This window comes from Xiphophorus couchianus, chromosome 17 (assembly GCF_001444195.1).
Source record: "Xiphophorus couchianus chromosome 17, X_couchianus-1.0, whole genome shotgun sequence".
In the NCBI taxonomy this organism is placed as follows: Eukaryota; Metazoa; Chordata; class Actinopteri; order Cyprinodontiformes; family Poeciliidae; genus Xiphophorus; species Xiphophorus couchianus.
In genome coordinates this window covers 5,911,062-5,931,718 of record NC_040244.1, presented here as the reverse complement: position 1 = coordinate 5,931,718, position 20,657 = coordinate 5,911,062, and the positions used below count along the sequence as shown (strand labels likewise).

The 20,657-nt window shown below is 40.2% G+C and overlaps 1 protein-coding gene across 1 annotated transcript; it reads right to left on the bottom strand.

Annotated features, from left to right (window-relative positions):
• Positions 1 to 3,310: 3,310 nt before the first annotated feature.
• Positions 3,311 to 10,700, bottom strand: btg1 (B-cell translocation gene 1, anti-proliferative). Its single transcript, XM_028043273.1, has 2 exons — positions 10,242 to 10,700; positions 3,311 to 7,503 (listed from the first exon to the last, which is right to left on the bottom strand). The coding sequence occupies exons 1-2, from the start codon at positions 10,384 to 10,386 to the stop codon at positions 7,106 to 7,108; spliced, it is 543 nt and encodes a 180-aa protein (XP_027899074.1). The 5' UTR covers positions 10,387 to 10,700; the 3' UTR covers positions 3,311 to 7,105.
• Between the last annotated feature and the right edge of the window lie 9,957 nt (positions 10,701 to 20,657).

Below are 20,657 nucleotides of genomic sequence, written 5' to 3'. Positions count from 1 at the left end.
AGCAGAATAATTTGTTGCTCATGTTTATTTTTAATAAAGTCAGCAGCTTATGGTCCAAAGCATCTGACAGATTGCTTAACTTGTCTTTAGGGATCTGCTGATATAAAGATGATCATACAGATCTCTGTAGCCTCAAGAACCTTATATGATTTAAAAGAATATTGAGCAGTGTAAGTGTTTTTTGTTGTTTTGGTTTAATGGTTGAACAAAGCATTGTAGTAGCTAGGTTTCTGCCAAACATGCAAAATTTAATTAGTACTTGTACTACCAGAATTCAATACGTGCAAAGTTCTTCATGTTTCAGGTCTGTTTTGCAGAGCTAGATTGTGCAACTGGCATACTATCCTCTTACTCATCACGGCAGGGCAGCTGCTGCAGCTCGGATTAGCTGTGCTATGACTAAACTGTTTTTTCCCTAGTTACTCATCTTCCTAAATCTTCTACAGCTTTATAAAATCTCAAATTCATGTCCCTTATGTGCAACAAAGAAATGTACATGGAGAATATTTTAACACCATGGCTGTCAAACAGTTTTGAAATTGTTATAATAGCTACTCAATGCCAACAGCAATTGATCTGAATTCAGATCTTATGGGAAAGTCTGTGTTTAAGATCCTCCAACAGACTCCCAACTGGATTTAGGTCTAGACATCGACCGCTTTGATCTAAATCGTTTTATTGTAGCTTTTATGTTTACAGCAGTTGTCCTGCTGGAAGCCCCTTTCCTGGTCTCAGGTCGTTTGAGGTCTCTTAACAGTTTCTTCCAGAATTGCCCCGTACTTACCTCCATCCATTTTCCAATCAAATCTGAAATGCCGCTATGTCTAAGCAGGATATGGCTACCACAACGTTTCACCATGGTGATTGTGTGGTCAATGTGGGCAATGTGTTTTCCCAACTCTCAGCATTTTGCATGTAGGCTAGCAAGTCCTTCTACTTTTTGTAGGACTGTCAGATACATGTTCAGTGATACTGTAACATGAAGAGGGAGTGTGAACAGTTTTATAAGGGGATTTCTTTTTCAACAAACATTAAATACTTACTTAGGATAGGATCAACTATTTCTTTGTCAACTGTACTTAACACGCATAATAAGGCAGACACTTTCCAGTATTTACACCTACACAGGAATTATTAGTGGCAACAAGTAACATCAAAGGTTGATAAAGATAAAACTTGAACTATAGCTCAGCCAACCGGACCCTTTCCTTTGTCAGCTCTCCTTGCATTCGAGATTTACTCTGCCCATGCTAGTGCGCTCTGTCTTCTCTTTCATTCATTGTCAACTTTTGGAGGCTGCTGGGAAAGGCGGGGTGCTAAGAGGGCAAAGCAGATGTCAGTGTTGAGGATGAATGGTGCCCAGAAGGGACAGAGAGACACCACCGGTGCAGCCTTAATACCCCAGGGACCCTCAGAGACAGGCAGGGCAGGGATCTGTTTCAAAGCGGAATACCGTTGTCGTCCTTGGGTTTTTCAGTGACGAACGCAACCATGAGAAACACAGGGGACATTTAATAGCAGCGGCAGAGCTACTGCAATTTTTTTTTTTTTTAGCTGCCTGTAGAAACACGTTTGTTCAAGAAACATGCTCAGGGTCATACTCTGTTTCTGACTTTAAAAGAAAAATAAAAAGGTGCAGACCCATAAATAGACCCAAAACCTTCCAGTGTAGATGCATTTGCAGAAAGCTGTGAGGTGCATTCATCTCCATCATAGCGTTAGTCCTTTAAACAAAGGAGAATAAACACACACATGGCTCTGCAGTAGGGATAAACCCTGTCATCTTTATGGTTACAAAGCAAGTCCCAGATGTCCAACACCTCCGCACATACACGCTAAACTGTCACTCAAAATGCCTTTGTTCCCAATCAGCTACATATTGCTTTCAGATTCTCACAAATTGGAAGAAGCTTTTAGAAAAGGACAGAGAGCACAACGTTTTTTCTGTCTTGCTTCAAAGAATATATCGCCACGTATTATTGCCTTCTATCTTTACTAGAATATATGTAACCTGACTGTTATCAGACTTATCATATCAAAGGTAATCAGCCACACCTACTGGGAGTTTCTGGTAAATCGGGCAATAAAGGGTGACCTCTGTTGCTAAGAGAGTGAAAAGCTAGGGCAGAAAATATTACCCTCCTGTTTCATCAGAACTGGCACAGTTCTTGGAAGATAAAAAAGATTCAAAACAAAGTGATTATTTAACCAGAGAGTAGTACCTTGCAAAACAAACAAACAAAAAAAACATAATTCAAAATGTTAGTAAAATGTTATCTAACAATTACAAGTTTCAGTTTTTTTTATTGGGTTATTTTATGTGACAGATGGGGACAAAATAGTGCGTAACTGCAATGTAGAAGGGAGTTTACATCTCAAAGCCCTTGTGAGTTCGATCCATCATTCTAAAATGTAAAGACTATGGTACAATTGCTAAGCTACCAAACCCAACAGGTCAGGTGGGATCTGATCACAGAGAAACTATTAGTCACACTCTGTGAAATTTGGCCTCAATAGAAATGTAGTAAGAAGAAAGCCATCAGACGTTTGCCACAAGCAGTCTGTGGAATAAGGTCGGATGAAACCAAAATCAGACGTTTTGGTCTACATGTAAAAAGTGACATGATGCTGAATAATAAGCACCATTGTGCTTATGGTTTATTCTTCATTTGCTGTCCTTGTGAGATTATGTTTTAGTAAACAAACCACAAGAGTGTATATTATAATCTCATTCTGTGAATGTATTTACCTGGATTCACAGGAAGCAAGTGAAGCAACACACAAAGAAACAAATGGAAAAGATTAAGAATCTCATTTGGGGTTATGTAAACAGGACTTTTACATTTAGGTTTACGCTTCCTTATTTCCAGCTGTTCTGAGTAAACAAATTAAACTTTTCCCTCCCTCTTCTGCTCCTCTCTTTGTTAATCATGGCTGCTTTCTTCTTATTGTCATTGCTGCTGTCTGTCACATTCTTTCATTTGAAAGCACTAGCAGATCTGTATAGACTGATTCAATACATCAAGAGCTGCTGAAAAGCAAATCACTAAGTATGCTCAATGTACACTGAGAGGCACATACACGTTTCTTCTATGATCTGCAGAAAACTACATGCATTCTTTTAATTTAACATCACAGAATATTTATAGGAAGGTATAAAAACCAGACAGAAAATGAGACTTTGCCCAGGTTCCTCAGTCTCCAGATCAAACTTTAAGCTGATCAAGTTTTATTATATTTCATTTCATTGAGCTTTTATTTGTGTAATTATCCTCCAAATAAAAGAAATGATGAGAAATCTCACAGGAAATATGATGCCAAGATAGGAAATCTTTTATTACAGAGAAAAAAAAACAAAAAACTTTTCTTCCAAAATATAGAAATCTGTACAACTTCCGCACAATCAATTTACATGAACTGTACAAATTTACAGCAGTTCATCGCAACATACCCAAGGAAAAGGAAACTGAACACAATAATGATGTACTGACATGAGATCACAAGATACAGCTTTTCCTGCTTGGGTAAGCTCAGATTTTTTTGTCTATTTTCTCATTTTTATATGTAAATAAAAACAAAAAAGGAAAAAAAAAACAGAAAAGAAGAAAAGAAATCACAAAAAAAGAAAAAAAACAAATAGGATACACCTATAGTTACAGATCATGGAAACTAATATTTTTCTTTTTCTTCCTTTTTTTTTTTTAAACCAGAAAACTGCTTTGGTCCTTGCCAGCACTCCCATCACAAATGGCTTCACTTATGAAAAACGTTATCCATGTTAAAAGATGAAATACAAAATGAAAATAAAAGGAAAACCATCTAAAAACACTTCAGAATAGCAATTATTGGCACTTCCCATGTGTAATGTTATGCACTCTACCATTTGTTGTACAGTTACAATACATTCTATAATATGTAAAAACACCTCAAATGTGAAAGTGGCAATAATTCTGCTGTTCGACGACGACATTGACGGCAAGAAAAAACAAACTGCTGTTCCCTTCTGGTTTCATATCTTAACATGCACAACTTTTCCATAAGAGTATTTATGAAGTGTTTGAGGCCTGAGTTTGGCAATACATTCCAGGAGAGACTCCTCGTGTCTCAAATAAAAAGAAAACAAAGGGGGAAAAAAAATCAGAGTCACAACTTCAGTTTGACATTTAGTGCATTTATGTGCTATTTTACTTCTGAATACTCAAAGCGCCCTCACAAGTTTGTAACCTATGTGCACACGAGCTGAATGGATGCCATTTAAACGTACGGAACTTGAATGGTGGCAGAGATTTTATCTTTCTTTTTCATGTTTTAGATGTAGAATAAAAACAAATGTTAACACGTTGTTAAATTACAAGAGTAAAAGTGCATGCACATGAGAAAATGTGGATAAGTTACGGAAAACAAAGAGAAACCCTACCAGTGTGACTACGAAATACATTGAGAGGAAAGAGAGACAAGACAATCATCTTGTTTCTGAAATATAGACCAATCTCAAAACATCTAGTCTGCTGACAAAAAAAAAAAGAAAAACAAGCTAAAATGGAGCAGCATGACTATTAAAAACAAATATGACGGTCCACCATGGAAACCAAAGCTCTGGGCTCCCATCCCAGCAGGCTCCAATCTATCTTGCCAACATGGAATAACTGCTTTTTCACAGATTGCTGAAGGGAGTATCAGCAGACAGCAACGGTGGCAAAGGGTCGGGGGTAGAGTGAGTGAGGGAGGGTTGCAGTGCATCAAAGGCTAGAGCTATATCACCCATGATCTTCTCAGGGGCTTAGTGGAGCTTAAACACCCCAAAGTGTGGTGATGAGCGGTAGAAACCAGCCTGCCGTGACAGAGCTGGCCGGTGGCTGATGCCAAAACAACAACCGGAGTCGTTCCGGCATCTGTTCGGTCACACCGTTTTCCACTCGACCTCTAAACCAATAAGTGAGGCGGGGGTACAAAGACAGCTGCCACCTTCTTTCGAATGCATGTAAACAAAGTTGCTACTCACTCAGTGATTAAGTGCAGCACAATCCAGTGAGATGAAACAATGGCCCAGTACCCTCAAGTTCTTCATCTTTTAGATCCATGTTCCTTCGCATCCAACCAAATCCACCTAATGCACGTGTGCTGGTTATCCATCAATGCTGAGGGAGGGTGGAGGGCTTCTGGCTGAGGTGGGTGGGTGTTGGGGAAAATAAAAATCAGAAGGAGGGGGGCTGGAGGGATTTTAGCTGCCCTGGACAAAAGAGTCTGGCCCTGCACCCCCCAACTTCTCTCACACCCAAGCTTCCCAACCTCACCGTCCTTACCCAACTCCCCCGCAATGACGAAGGGTGATATGTGTCACGTTGTCTACCTGCGTCCACAGGGGTTCAGTTAGCAGCATCCCAACTTGGTTTCGGCTGAACAGGAGGTCTGAGCTAAGGAGTGGCATTTTGAGGCACCAACACCCCCAGACACCAAGAGTTGGGTTGGAACTGCCTGAAACTGGAAACTGGACTCCCCAATGAGGGTCCAGGCAGCACAACACATCAGGCCATTACAAATTTTAGCTTAAGCTCACCAGTCACTCCTAATTCTTTACAATGAGTTCTTAAGGCAGTGTACCCTAAACTTTGGGGCTAGCTAAGAAAAACAGAAAAGCCAATTGGAATGGTCTGAGTTCCAGACCTTTTTTTTTTGTTTAGATTGAGTCAAACAATCTTTATTTTTTTTAATCTGCAACTAGAATTGCCACTTTTCTATTGGAAAAAGGGGTGCAACTTAACTTAGGCTAAATCAGTGGGGTCATAAAAATGGATGAAAGAACCTCCCTACCATAACCCCCAAACATGTTCTTTATCCCACTAAAAAAAACTGCTATGAAATGTTAATGTCAACAAAATCTGAATGTTTTATTTTTTTTTTAATTCAGAGTTGCACAGCCCCTTAAGAAAAACATCAGCAGAAGAACAAAAACAGCTAGAACTAGGAGAACTGCTGTGGCAAAAGTTGGTATTTGAATGGATGGAATGGAGGCGATTTTTCTCTGAGAAGGTACACATCCCACGCAATCTCACATCAAAGTGCTTTCAATTTCAACTCAAACTGGGCCACAAGACCAAAATTTGGGTAAACAGACCCCCTCCCACGACCCTCTTTGCTACAATATTACTTTTGGTAATGCAGGAGATGACAAAGTTTCGGAGAAAAGGGGCGGGAAATGCTGGATCTTGATTGTGAACTTCAACAACATTCATTGACTTGAAAGGGAGATTCCCAAAAAAAGCTACACATACATCAAGATGTGGGGTGAAGGTCCAATGGGAGACGCTGGTATCATTGGGCGTCACAACAAATTTCAGGTAGACAGAGGGCTGGAATATTTTGTTTTCTTTAACTCACCATTGGCAACAGGAAAGGGAGGAAAATGAGCTCAGACCACAAGCCTTTTTAATAGCTACAAGATAAAGAATGTACTTTTGTGGTCCAAAAACAGTTTTCTTAGAAAATAGAAGTGCTCTTATATGTTGATTCTTTACCTTAAGCTTGGATTTGCTGTGGCACGGCCCAAACCTCAACTTCCTCCCCAACCATGCTAAAGAACTAATGATCGATGAAAGTTTAAAATCGCTGGATGACAAATCCTTACAATTTAGACTGTTTTTGCTATAATGTGTTGAACATGTACCCATAGTACCCACAAGTAAGTAAGAAAAGTGCAAAGTCAATGCTGATAGCCCCTTCAGAGGTGGAGCACTTTAAAATGTTGAAAGTTAAGTGAGGGATGTTGGGTGTATCGGAGCCAGTCTCCATGGAGGGTTTGGGGGTGGGTATTTCCTGGTTGGTTGGATGGTTTAGCTGCCCCAACAGTTCCATTTTCACAAAGCTTCTCCTTAAAGAAAACGGAGTGCCCAGCTGATCCAATGACAACACAACAGATAACCGGGAGAGAAAGGAAAAATATTGAACCTACAAGGTTTCCATCACCTGGATGATAGGCCACATCCTGTTTTTTTTTCTTCTTTCACTATTTCATTTAATATTTTTAGCTTTAAAAAGGCTCACCATGATCTGACCAGCCACTGTGTAACCCTGAACAATAGTAGGCTGGGACTGACCGCGCACCACTTTAACTGGACACAGTCATCATGTTATTGTAGGCTTTGGAGGGACTGGTCCTGCCCAGCACCCTCATTTCCTCCTTACAGCTGAGGTGACTGTCCACCATGGGGCCAACAGACCCGTGTCCTAAGGCAGAGCTGGCGGACAGGGGCATGCCAACGGGCCCAGGCTGTGACTCGTACAGGACGCAGATGGAGCCGTCCTCGCCGATGCGGTAGGACACCTCGAAGGGGTCCACCCAAAGCGTGAGCTCGCTGGGCAGCAGCAGGTAGAGTTGCTGGATGGTAAGGCCAATGCGCTGGCCCGCCTGCCCGACCAGTGGATCCATCTTGTGATTGATGCGGATGCAGCGGTAACCCGAGCCCTTGCAGGGCTTGTCTGGGAACCAGTGGTGCTTATATTGCTCTGCAGGGGAAACAAAGGGAGAGAAGATGGAAAGAGTTTAGCTACAGAGGTCTGCTTATGATCGTTGAAAGCACACAAAAACAAACTCATAGCAAAATTAAAGGTGCTATGCTATTCCATTTTGGCACTTACTGAGTAATAAGATTATTTAATAGCAAGCAAATATTTTGTTTTTCTAAAATTCTGTTCCCCTCCAGTGAGAATCTAAAATTGGGAAATGAATGGAACTGTTTTATCTATTTTATTAATTCAATAATTTGAACTAGCAAATTAGAGCAAACAAGGAGCGTCGACAAAGTTATGAGCTGCAAAACAAAACAAAACAAAAAAAAGGAAGAAAGAAAAACACCACCACCTGCTGCAGGCATGATAAGCTACCATAAACAACCAGCCAGGGGCAGGCTCAGCCTACGTGACAAAGGGACTGTCACTGAATTGCACAATTCCTCCTCTGGCCTTCAGCAGAAAAAAAAAGAGAAAAAGCCTCCTGTGAATGGCTGAACAAAAACACCAAAAGTGCCCCAGACAGCCATCTGGGATACAAAGCTCCACCTCTAAAAGGGGAGAGGCTGTGCCCCTCTTCCCTCCTTCCCCCTTCATCTCCTTTTCCTTGTGGAAGTTTCAGATGCCCAGTGAAACTAGTGACGCATAATTTTCGCCCAGTTTAGTTTTAATGTGATGAACGATGAGCAGTAGGAAATTGTGCTAAAAGTGTTTTAGCAATGCGGTTTAGAAATAACACATTGGGGCAATTTGAGACCCCATTTGTTCTTTTCATTGATCTTTTCATGCAATAGTCACAGTATATTAATGAACCATCGCTCTGCAGTTCAGATCGAATTTCCAGTGATGGGAACACTAATGTAACCAGAAATTTTTTTTATAAAAATTGTGTTCAGACTGAGGCCCACAGGCCACCTGTATGCATCCAGAGGATAATACCCCCCTTAAACCCCCTCCACCCCCCCACCCCCATGCCTTATCGCAGACGGCTGTATACAGCCAATCTAATGGAGGCCCTGGCACTCGTGAAAGAGTGGCCTCAGCTTGAGCGACAAAGACAGCTGCCGACAAACCCCAGAGCAGCTGGGAAATGATCAGCTCAGCAGGGCCTATTCTTAAAAACCAGGGCACACTGGGGGTGGGAGGAGGGGAGTAAGCAATCGACTGTGCGCTTAACCTTAAGAGTTTAACCAAAGCAGGTTGTTTATGTGTTTTGTAGCTGACCTTAAATGCCAAAGATGCATTATGTGGGCACGTCAAGGCCCCAGTTAGCAGGTCACTGGGTATTTTCCATTTAACGTGGCTCTGCAGAAGGGCATCGAATTGAGTCTTTAAACAAAGCCAACAGTTCTGCAGCCGTCAAGGTCTCACACTCACTGCCCCAACTCTTTAAAAGGCCCTCGGCTTTTCAGCATGCAGACACAACACCCTGCGACTGTGTTGGTTTCGAGCACAAAAGATTTCCTGGCCTAGTTTAAGGGCCCAGAACGTAGCTCGTTTTTCTCTCATGGTTCTTGAGTTCCAGATTTTGCTAAACATTGATTAAATACAAAGTATCACTAAATAAGGTGAATCAAAAGAAAAATTTGACCCACAAAAACATCTAAAAAAAAAAAAAAAAAAAAACGAATCTAAAAAGAAACATTTGCATTTAACCTGGGCAAACCTGCTACAGAATCCAGTCATTAGAAAACATTGAAGAAATAAGATAATAAAACAGTTTAATTAAACTGTTCACTTTGTTGTTCCCCCTACATTTGCTCCAGTTGATTATGTTTACATGATTTTTTTTTTTTTTTGTCCTGGAACTCATCCTGTTAAGGCGCTCTTGGACTCAGAAAATTTAGGTCAGCCGCTGCTGCGCGTTAGCTGGTATGAGGCAGATGTATGGCAGCTTAAGAGTTTCGAGCCCGGAACATGTTCAGGGCAGGAAATCAGACACACGGCGCTCTGTTCTGTGGAAAAACACTGCATCCAAACAGAGGCGGTGCGTAAAAGGGTAAAGGCGGACATTTCCGCACACTGTGAACTCAACTCAAAAACCTACGATGTCTCTTCACATTCTATAAATAGTCTAAGCAGCAAATCGTAAAAGGCTACTCAAACAGATAGGAAAGGAAAGGGTGTAATCGTTCCCGTCAAATCACTTGTATACAAAAAAAAGTGTAATGTACTAAAAACGCATAAATTACGCATTAATAAACAGCTTTATTATCAGTTACAGTTTAGATATTTTCTGAATAACGATATTTAATAAGTCTAAACGCCTGGTTGTACATGTCTAAACATAAACCCATTCTTTCTGATGCATTACGTAATTGAACGGCCTCACTGTAGCTTGTTTTGCTCTGTTCTCCCTGAGCTCCGTCGAGCGAGGCGCACTTCCTTGTTTGAACGTCTCTTTATCCCCCACCCCCACACCGACCAAATACGCGATTTTCCACTTTTAGTTTACTGTGTTTTATATCAAATATAACAGAATAACCAAGGCGCTCGAATAGAATCATCGACCGATCACCCATTGCGCTCACGGTTTTCTTGTTTTCGCTCCTCTCCGATGTGCGCAAACAGCAGCGGTGCTGATAGTGAGACTTCAGAGAACAAAGAAAGGCTTCGACTCAAATGTTAAAAGACGAGTTTTTACACTTCTGAATGAATTCAGAGTGCAAAACAATATGTTTGTGTGCACGGAGGTGAACGATGTGCGCATCTGGATCATTTTCTGGTTCTCTTACCTGACAGAATGTCCTGTAAGCTTTGGCTGAACGTTTGGACCTGTCGGTCGTTTACGTGTCCTTTTACTCTCAGAAATCTCGACAGAAACCCGACGGCGGCGTTTATTTCTGGTTTCATCGTTCCACGGGCACAAAGGGGATGCATTGAGAAAGGCCACGGCGACGATCCGTGCGGTTTTTTTCTTGCTGTTTTTGTTGTTGTTGGGTTTTTTTACGTGTTTTTCCGACAGTTCGTCTTTCCTCTCGTCGCGGCGCAGCGATCCTGATTCGTCGGTGCTTTTCTTGGCATTTATTAGTCGAGGTAAAATGAGGTTTTCTCAGATGCTCCGTGTTGGAGATACAAGTGCCTCTTATTGGTAAATACAGAGAGGGAGGTTGGGGGAGGTCCCTCTAGAAAGCCCGAACCAGCCCTTCTTGCCTGCTTTTCTCCTCCAGAGTGGGGGTTTCACAGAGGAGAGCAGGGCTTTTATAAGGCGCTGCTCCTCCTCCCCCACATCTCCGTCACTAAGCGCTACGGCAACCAAAGCCGGCCAATCAGAGGCTTTGGCCGCGCACTGACGAAGCGCATTCAAGGAGGAGGGAAGCGTTGACGTCACCGTGCTGAAAATAAACAGAGGCGCCTGGCGTGAAATGGTGCTGCGTTCCCGTACTGTCGGAAATACGGGTGGCAAGCAGAAGAGAAAAAAAGGGGAAGCGACGACTGGTCGAGTAGAAAAACAAATCCGGACGGTGAAATTCTTAGAATATGGATTCTACGGCAACACTAAGACAATATAATTTTGCTAGTTTATTGTAGACTTTTAACTTCATTTGAAATGTAGCCTAACTAAACAATAAATGTCTACATAACATGCTCTTAGTACATTGCAGAAAAAAATAACTTGTCCCACATTTGGTCAAATTTTATTAGAATTTTATACTATTGGCCGTCGGGAAACAGAGCATAGTTTAAGTATCTGACAAGAAGTTCAATATTGAGTGCAAAGACAAACCGCATAGAATAAGACACAAATATAAGCTATTTATTACTAATCTGATAATTTGTGTTGCATTAAACACAGTGGAACATGTAGTGCTGTACATCCTGTATTACGTGTTCCGGTAGTTTTTTGAATAAATAAAATGGAGAGAAATGCATTATTTTTCCATAAAGACTGACCATCCTTCCTGTCCTTCCAGGTGAAAAGCATCCCCACTGAGTCTCACTGTAGACCTGTTGTGCTCAAGGTCATGTTCAATTTTAGTTTCCTCCCACACTTTATTAACTAAATACAAGTTAATAATATGAGTTAATACGACTTGATTTGTAAAGATAATGTGCTGTACAAAAGTTTATTCATAAATATCAGAGTAAAGGCGGCTGAGCTCAAATGAAGGCCACAGATTTTAGAGCTTGATTCAGGAACAGATACTAAATAGGAAATACACACAGAAAAAAAGAGTGGTGGTCAGAAACATATTTTAGTTTAGTAAGTTTAGTTGCAAATACAACTAACGACAAAACAGAGATAACAACGAGGCGATAAACCAGAGAGGGAATCAGTAGATACAGTTAGAATGCAGGTTTCACAATCAATAATAATAATACCAACACAAAAGACAAATCACGCCATCTTCACAGGTTCATCAATATTCCGTATACTGATTTTCCTCCCTGTCATCCTTCCCACTGTTTCCAGATGTGGAGTTTGAACAGATCACAGCTATAATCTGTCAGGAGGTCAGAACAGAGAAACAATGCACTCAGATGCTCCTGCAGTCATTTTAGAATCCCCAATTAACCTAAATTGCACACTTTGGGTTATGGAAAGGAAAAGTCATGCAAACTCCAAGCAGAAGGGCCGGCACAGCCAAAACCCGAACCATACAATTGGTTACAGTGAGGTGGTAGTGCTGACATCAGCATCACCGGTCTTTGCCATAAACAAGGATTTAGAGTGGGGTAAAAAATTATGTTTGGTATAAATGCATGCTGAAGTGTGAGACAGACTGGGTCTGTTCAGAGTGCATAAAAGCAGTCAGTATCCTACCTGCATTGCATTGTTTTCCATTTTTGAAGAACTAGTGAGAAAAGCACATTTCAGCATTTAAAATGTTACTATCCCAAAGATCACTTAGTTTATCACATTTCAAGTTTTTTTTTTTTTTTAAATCAAATTTCAAATGGTATGTCAGATTAAATGCCATTAACATACTTTAGTCACAATGTTGGGAGCAAACATCAACTATTGTAAGCATTTATCCAATAAATGTATATTTTTTGGGGGGGAAGAGATAATTTTTTCCCTGAGAATAATGAAAAGCAAAAATGCTAAAACTTGAATTCGATGTAAAATTACTAAACTGTAAGTTGGGCTTAGTGGTTGTTTTGTAGCGCTCCGTGTTTGGAGTCGGTTCTTTGTTTTATGAGGTCAGATAATGAAAGCTGAGCTGGAAAACAGGTGGTTGTGTATGAGAAAGATAAAGACAGAAAGGTGAGAACAGCTGTTTACTTTACCATAGTTCATTATATAGCAGTTAACACCATCAGTCAAGCATGTCTGGTCAAATACAGAACAGGAGGAGTCTCGATCAGATGAAAAAACACACCTTGTGTGACCTTGTTTAACAGCCAGGAGGTAACTTTGTATTGATTTTCTTCTCGGGGGTCCAATGTTCACATGCTCATTAAAATCAGTGGAAAAATACAGACTGCTGGTTGCTTGTTGCAGATGCAGTCATGATGACCTGCTGAGCTCTTCAATCATGATGCAATCAAACAGAGGAAAAGTGCACTGAACTGACCCAAAGGCACGCAGAGACACACGGTACACTCAAATGTGTTCGGCTAGGTTTGCACAGAAAACACACACATACTTCAAAAATACAGTAAACACAGTCATGGAAAAAAAAAAATCAAAGTGCACAATCTGAGCATGTTGTAGAACAGCTTTCAGCAAAAATAACTTGAAGTAGTTGTTTTCTGGATGATGTTTTTTCTTACGTCACTGTAAAAAACTTTACTTAACTTTCCTTCTGTTTGTAGAAATGTGTCCCTTTGTGACTCTCCTAAGGCTGAATTATTGTCATTAATTAATTTTACCTCAAATATTTGACCCTATGAACTTTTGTGCTCTTAAATGTACATGTTCTTATACATCTAACTATGTACACTACTATAAGGTGACCAGGCCTTGTGGCTATAAAATTGGTTTACGTCATCAGTTGTCTGCCTTTGAGCAAGACAATTGTCTTAGCTTGTGGTTGTAGAAGTTTGTGCTGACATGTTGCATTCTGTTTTCTCTATTCATGGCACGGTGCATTATGGGCAAATATTTCTACATTTGGTCTCCTCTGACTTAAAGATACCGTCCCAGAAGTTGTTTGGTTCAATAAACTCTGCAAACAGGAATTGTTCTCTCAAACAATCTATGCATGTTCAGTCAAAGCATTCCTCTGCAATGACTTCTTGATAACCACTGTTGCAAAACTTCCCTTGCTCTTGGCCGAGCTAACGGCCACAGCTCTCAGGGAAATCCTCAGATCCTGTACGAGTTCATACATGTGGGAACCCCCCGGACTCATCAACAAAAACACACTTAGTAATAGTTTCAGCCACATTTGCTCTTTTAAGAAACAATGAAGGCTTTTCAGTGTGTCGTGGATATTCTGCGAGTTTCTGCTGTGCATATTTGAACACACAGATCCCACTTTATTTTGGATACCTCATGCCAACACGGCAGGGAAATCCATCACATATCATATCTGTTTTACTTTTTACATGGTATCTGAAGTTCATCGTTTTCAGATTACGCCCACATTCCTGCCTTTGTTTCAGCCAAAGTACAGACATTTTCTAAAAACTATGTGTAGTTAAAATTCTAAGCAATCTGGCAGATATTGATTAGTGTTTTCCATGTCTGGATGAGGATGTGAAAAATGTTTGTATTTCCATCCATCCATTCGGTACGAGTTGGAAAATTGACAAAAAGGATGGATGATGGATCCACTAGTATCTGGATAGATGGGCAGATGATTCTAGAGATGGATATAACGTTTAGACAGTATGAGAAGGAACAAAGTCTGGAAACACAAATGTTTTTCCACACTTATCCAGACCTAAAAAATGCAACCATTTACTTATTTTTGCAGATTGTTTACAAGCCCCTCTTGAGCACCTCAAGGCTCATTTTGCACATATTCACTGTCAAAACAACACGGTGTGTGTATTTATTAGGACAGCCTGTGCAGTTAGGATGATAGTTCTGGTCCCTGATAGTCACACTAGCTAGTTTAGTTCAACTCTTTTCAACAGTACTTTATTAATCCCTTAGGTATATTTAATAATTAGTGTTTAGTTTGTTTTTAACTCAGCTCAAGACAAATACTGAATAGTGAAGTTGTTAATACCTTTAAAATCTTGCTGCAAAATTCTACACCAGAAGTGCATGACAAGTGTCCTGGAGTTTTCTAACATAAAATTAGGTCACATTTCAACCCAACATGACCTGAAGATAATGGAGAAATAACAATTGAGCTAGAATAAAATGTCTCTGCACATTTACCAGTTTTAAAGTTAACTGTAACACATTAAGGAGACAAGCCAAACACCAGCATGGTGGCAACAGGCACATTATAAAACTGAAAAGAGCAATGTAGTAAGATGGTTTGCTTTTACGCAGTAGTAGCAGCGGAAAAAAGGAAGAGGTTTTTGCAAGCAAACATAATGGTCTACATGTGTATCACACAGACATCTGTGAACAGGCAGCTGCCTCATTACCGACAGGGATTGTGGGTGTGCATAGCTGAATGCTGGCAGCTCGGCAAGCGAGATAAAAGTCAAACACCATAAAAGTGAAAGAGAAAGAAGGTAAAGGCCATAATCGTAAGAAATAATTAAACTTGGAAACCCCTGAATTTTCCTGCTATTTCTGATTGACAGACAGTGATGTGGACACAGAGCACCTGAAAAAGAAAACAATGTGCTGTAGCATAGGCTGTTTTTAATGTGTGGGCCTCCAGAGCTGGGTAAAATATGGCCCTGGCTGCTGCCAGACGGGTGGGGTATCCTGTCATTACGCCGGGTTCTCAGTTAGCATAATGAATGGAGGCTTTTATCTCGCAACCACTTGTGAACTCCAGTGGAGGAAAGAATGTCAGGTTGGGAATGAACACAGAGATCTGGACTGCTGGTTTGCGTGGGCAGAATTTTCCTAAAAACATTCCTGTTCCACTGTGGAGAGAGGCTGAACACACACTGCATGTCCGCCGACCCCGGGTACAAAGAAACGCACAAAGACCAGGAAACACAACACGCATGGGTCAAAAATAAGTCAAACCAACATTGGCTTCATTCATCAAGACACAAGACAAAACAATGTCTGTAGCTTTTCCCCCCAAACGTACAAGCAGTGATGTGAACATTTCCTGAATACAGATAATAGTTTAGAATAGTTGGGGAGGTTCCAGTTTATCATTCCTGTAAAATTAATGTGACACCAAAGAATGCAACTCTGAACTTGGATTAAAAAAAATGTACTTGCATGACTGAGTAGATTTGTGCTCTCTGTGCAAAGAGTTGAATATTATTGAAAAATCAGAGGTAAATTAGTTTTCTACTTGTTTTTCTCTCAATGCCTAGAAAAACAAATGGCTCCAATTCATATCTGACTGTTTAGAAGAATCACTGAAATCAATCTGATCTATTCCAATCAAATTGCAAAATCATTTCTTTCAAAATTGTAATACAACAGAACCAAATTGTATGCTAGATACCGAAGGAATTCAGTCAGCTGCATTGGTTCCCTGTTTTTGCAGTAATCACTCATCCACAGGAAGGACAGGGAGACAGTGGGCAGGAACCATTCTCCTCTAACCAAGGTGAGAACTTTTGCCTGTCCAGGTGTAGTGTGAGATCTGAAAGGAATCATTGTGATCACCATGTTCAAACTATGCCATGAATATAAATTCTGATGGAAATGATTCAATTAGTAAAGAATGCCATCACCATCACCCCTCAACAGAGCTATGCCTGTTAGTGTGGCTATTTGGCCAAATAGGAGCCCGCTGAAGATCTTTTCTCCTTTCGACTAATAATGTTGAAGCTTTTTCAATGGGTTTTATAGTAAACTATGTTTCTCTAGATTAACAAATAATCCTCCCTAGTTTTTTTTTTTTTTTTTTAAGAATTCTTTCCTAAAATTACCTAGTTGTGGCTTTGAAGTTCACTGTTATAAATTGAACCAGGGAGTTAACCTCATCTTATTTGGTTAACCTCATTTCAGCTGTGTAATGAGCTGAAATGATATAACAGGCATTAAATATGTAACAGGGTCAACAAAACAGGATGGGTTCTAAATTGTCGGAGCACTCTGCTATTTTCTAAACTTGTTCAACTTTAGTTGTTTTATCCTGTTTCTTGTATTTTAAATGTTCTCTTTCTCTTCACCTTCATGCACATATACAAAAACCTATACATGACAATAAGCGTTTACCTTAAATAAGCCAAACATGTTTTTACATCTCGGTATTGCTTCCTGTGGCATACTGTGTGTTTGAATACGCCCAATTCAGAACATTAATTATCTGACTGGAGCATCATATATATATTTTTTTACTTGCACACACAATTAAAGTCAACAAAAATAATCACTTCTGCAGAACAGCCAGCAGACTACCTGTGTAGAAAAGGAGTTCTTTTAATGTGGGTGTAGCTGCTAAACAAACTGATGTCACCCTGAGTGTCTAAGGTGTGGCTCAGCCAGAGCGATCACCTTGCACAAAAACAAGTCAGTGAAACTCGTTGCCCATCCCACTCTGCTACCAGGAAGAGACTTGTCAGAGAAAAACCACAAACTTTCCATGATGCCGCCTCCCTCCCTGCTCATGTGAACCCACACAGGAACTTGTCTTGGCCTCGTCTTTTTCCTCTGGACTGTGGCTCTGTCGGTTCTGGCTCAGCCTTGGCTCACCCACAAACATGAAGCACAGCGCTCACAGAATGTCTCATCCTTTTTTATATGCATTCCTATCATTTGAAATTATTATTTTTTTTCCTCCACATGATTTGGCTTTAATGTGCCCGGATGTACTTTATTCATTTGGACTTTGAACCAGATGGTTTCGAAGTTTCTGAGGACGGTACCTGCCTCTTAATGTAGCTGTATTCTATTATTTAACTCATGCGCAAAGCTTGGCCGAACATCCTAAGTTATTTATGCTCTGAGCTTAGAATGAAAAATATGCACAGATGAGAGACCTTGTGTGTCGCTGTATTTACATGACTCTCTTCTGCTCACTCAAGGAACTCCTGATGCAGGGTGACTCAGATCTGAGGCAGCTTCGAAAACAGAAATCATGTTTATTTATTCAAATAATAATATAACATGAATAATCAAGAATTTACAAAGCTGTGCATATCTCTCCACATGCATGCTTGTGTGTGTTTATTTGTAGTATTGGTACGTCAAGCTATTGGAGGCTTGAAAGGCCTGTAAAGTCCAGCTTTGAAGGCTATCTTGTTGTCTAAGAACATCAAGTTACTTCACCTTCATCACCTATTTTGCAAAAGCAAAATTCTTCTGAAAGGTTGTTGCATTGCTGCCATTAAACTAAAAATATTTTTTATAGTAATAATAATAATAAGCAAACAACTTAAGTATTAAGTTGTTTACTTGATTAAGTATTATTGTTGAAGACAGTAAAAATGTATATTTGTTGGAAATTAACTGCAATTAATTTGATCATGAATAAAATAAAACCCAGAACCCATCTAACTGCACAAGTGATGAGTTATTCACAAAGAAGGAAAGAAGATGAAGAAACATGTCTTTAAGATTTTACGTACATTCCTGTCAGCATATGGTATTTGGGAATCCTGCCCAGTTACGTTGGCTCATGAACACAAAGGATTGCCTTTCAGGATGTATATTTTTTGCAAGAGCATCTTGGATTAGATCAGACATGCTGAGTGGTTAGTACATACACATGACGTATGTTTTGTGCTTCGCATTCCTGGATTCTGTTTTCTCTGGTGGAGAGGCCAGGCTTCACCGTCCTGTTATTGAGTCATAACACAGAGAGGGCCAGAGAACACACACTGTGTGGCCGTTGCAAATATCTAACACGACCTAGACTGTGGTAGATATATGTAAAATGCATTACAATTCAGCTGTTTCCAGCCTAAAAAAAGGACAAATACAAGGGAAATGACCTTATTGTAACTGTTAAATTGGGCTGAGGATGTACAATGCTGCGAGGCATATCATCTTTCCAATGCCGTTAATAAATGCAACGAAAACATTTGCAATTTAAACATTTCTTTTTTTAACAATGTTGCTTCAGAATGTTTAATAAGTAATACATGACTTTGTATTGGATGTAAATGTGTAAGTTTTTACCAAAGGACTTTAAGCTTTGGTTAGATGAGAATAAGATTGAGCTTTCAGGCAATTTCTATAATTAACTGGACCCATATTAGGGTGCATAGCAAAAATAAACTCTGTGATAAACTTTTAAATTGGCCATATTGAACCAATTTAAATCAACAAAGCAATGGTTCACCTGACCAAAATCCACCTTCTTCTTAGGCTCCAAGACCTAATTGTCATGTTCTGTGTTTTCTGTGTATTTAATTAGAGTTTTCTGTGTCCCCGAGTCTTCGTGTTGTCCTGTCTTCCCTTTGATTGTTTCCCAGGTGTGTCTCGTTTCTGTGATTACCCTCCCGTGTATTTAATGTCACCTGTGTCCCAGCTTCTCTGTCGGGTCCTCGTCTCATTTGGCGTCTGTGTCCTTAGTCAGTTGTGTCAGTCCACTCGTTTGCTCTGTTGCTACCTGTGTTGAGCCCCTGTTTCCAGCTCAGCAGTGCTGCCGGGGTTTTGGACTTTTGGATTTTGGTTTGCCATTCTCACCATTAAAATCATCATTTTCATTTCTACCTGGGTCTCAAGCGTCTGCCTCACCACCTCACACCATCGTTTCATGACACTAATTGTACAGAAAACCTGTGGGATAAGCTGAAGAGAATAAAAGAACACTGAAAAATTTAACATTTTTATGCTAAACTGACTTACTGTTGACTGTAGGCGCAAAATAAACTTTGAGCTTTTGTGTTTCAAATGATTGATGTGTCTAGATCCAACTTACAAAGCATTCCTCAGGTCAACTGTGTCTTAATGCAAGAAACTGAAAACACAGTTTATGAAGTGCCCATTAGCTTGTGAGTGACTTGAAAATACAACACAGAAAGCCTGTATGTTTGTCACCAACCATATATTTCATGGTGTAGACTTCAAAAGTCAGCAGACAGTGTGATAATATTATCATGCAGGTAGATGAAAAGGAAGAGACAGCTGCAAACAGAGCTTTATCATCGACTCCTGTCAGCCTGCCGAGTCGCGGCTTCAAAGTAAGACTGTTACCCTGTTGCCTCCCCCACTCGAAGCAGCAAATGAACGACGCCAAGAATATACGTGTGTGAGAGCGAGTCAGCGGCAGTCGTACCTTGAGCACCTCTGCATGAGTCAGTCTTTAAAAGTCCTCAGACAGCTGAAGATCAGATCCAGTCTGGGCACAGGCAGGCTATCACATTTCTGTGGGCCGCTGTTTGTGACGCAAACTGTAATTTCGCAGAGCACTGCAAAATATTTGGAGCAGTTAAACGCAAAGTGTGAAGATCTCGGCTCTGGATCTGCAAAAGTGCAAAATACTGTAACTGCAGGAGCAAAGACTGACTCCACGGCCTTTTAGTCGTTCAGTTTCATGCAGAAAAAGACTGACCTCGTTCTATGTCAGATCATTATTACATTTAACCCAGTAAAGTGAACTCAAATAGTATGCAAACGCTGAGAATTTGCTTACCAAGAGTTGAAAACCAAATTTGTTACTGCACATGTTTGAACTGGATGTTACCACCAAGCAGCTCACACCCTGTTGCTTTAAGTCACAACCTGTCAAGGAACACTTTTAATGATTAAAATACGAAAACATCTTCAGTCGTCAATCATGCTATCACTCCAAACAGTCAGTGAAGCAAACATTACCTTTTGATATTCACGTGGGCAAATATCAGCCTGCAAGCATAATAACGCAATGTTAAAGTTGCAGCTGCGAAGTAAGCACGTTGAATAAATGGGGTGGGGAGGATTAAGCTGTCCAAGACTTTCCCTCTGAACAAAAGACAGCAAGTATCAACCAGTATGAGTCTTCTGCTTTTCAGCTTAAGTAGTCGATAAATATGAACACAGACAAAAAGGTTCTATTTATATATACACACAAGACCTCCTATGTAAGAACATGGGCTGAAAAATTCTAGGTCATCTCAAATATATGACCACCTTTACAAACAAATTAAATAATAGTTGAGGTACCTTTGAGTCTATAGAAATGTGCAAGACTGGGGAAAGAAAAACTCAAAAGAATTCTGTTACTTGAAATAAA

Excerpts from the sequence above, each read along its gene's own strand:
- btg1 (XM_028043273.1), bottom strand. The coding sequence starts at position 10,386 with ATGCATCCCCTTTGTGCCCGTGGAACGATGAAACCAGAAATAAACGCC. Across the intron at positions 7,504-10,241 it reads CTTACAGGACATTCTGTCAG|AGCAATATAAGCACCACTGG; the intron begins GTAAGAGAACCA and ends TTTCCCCTGCAG.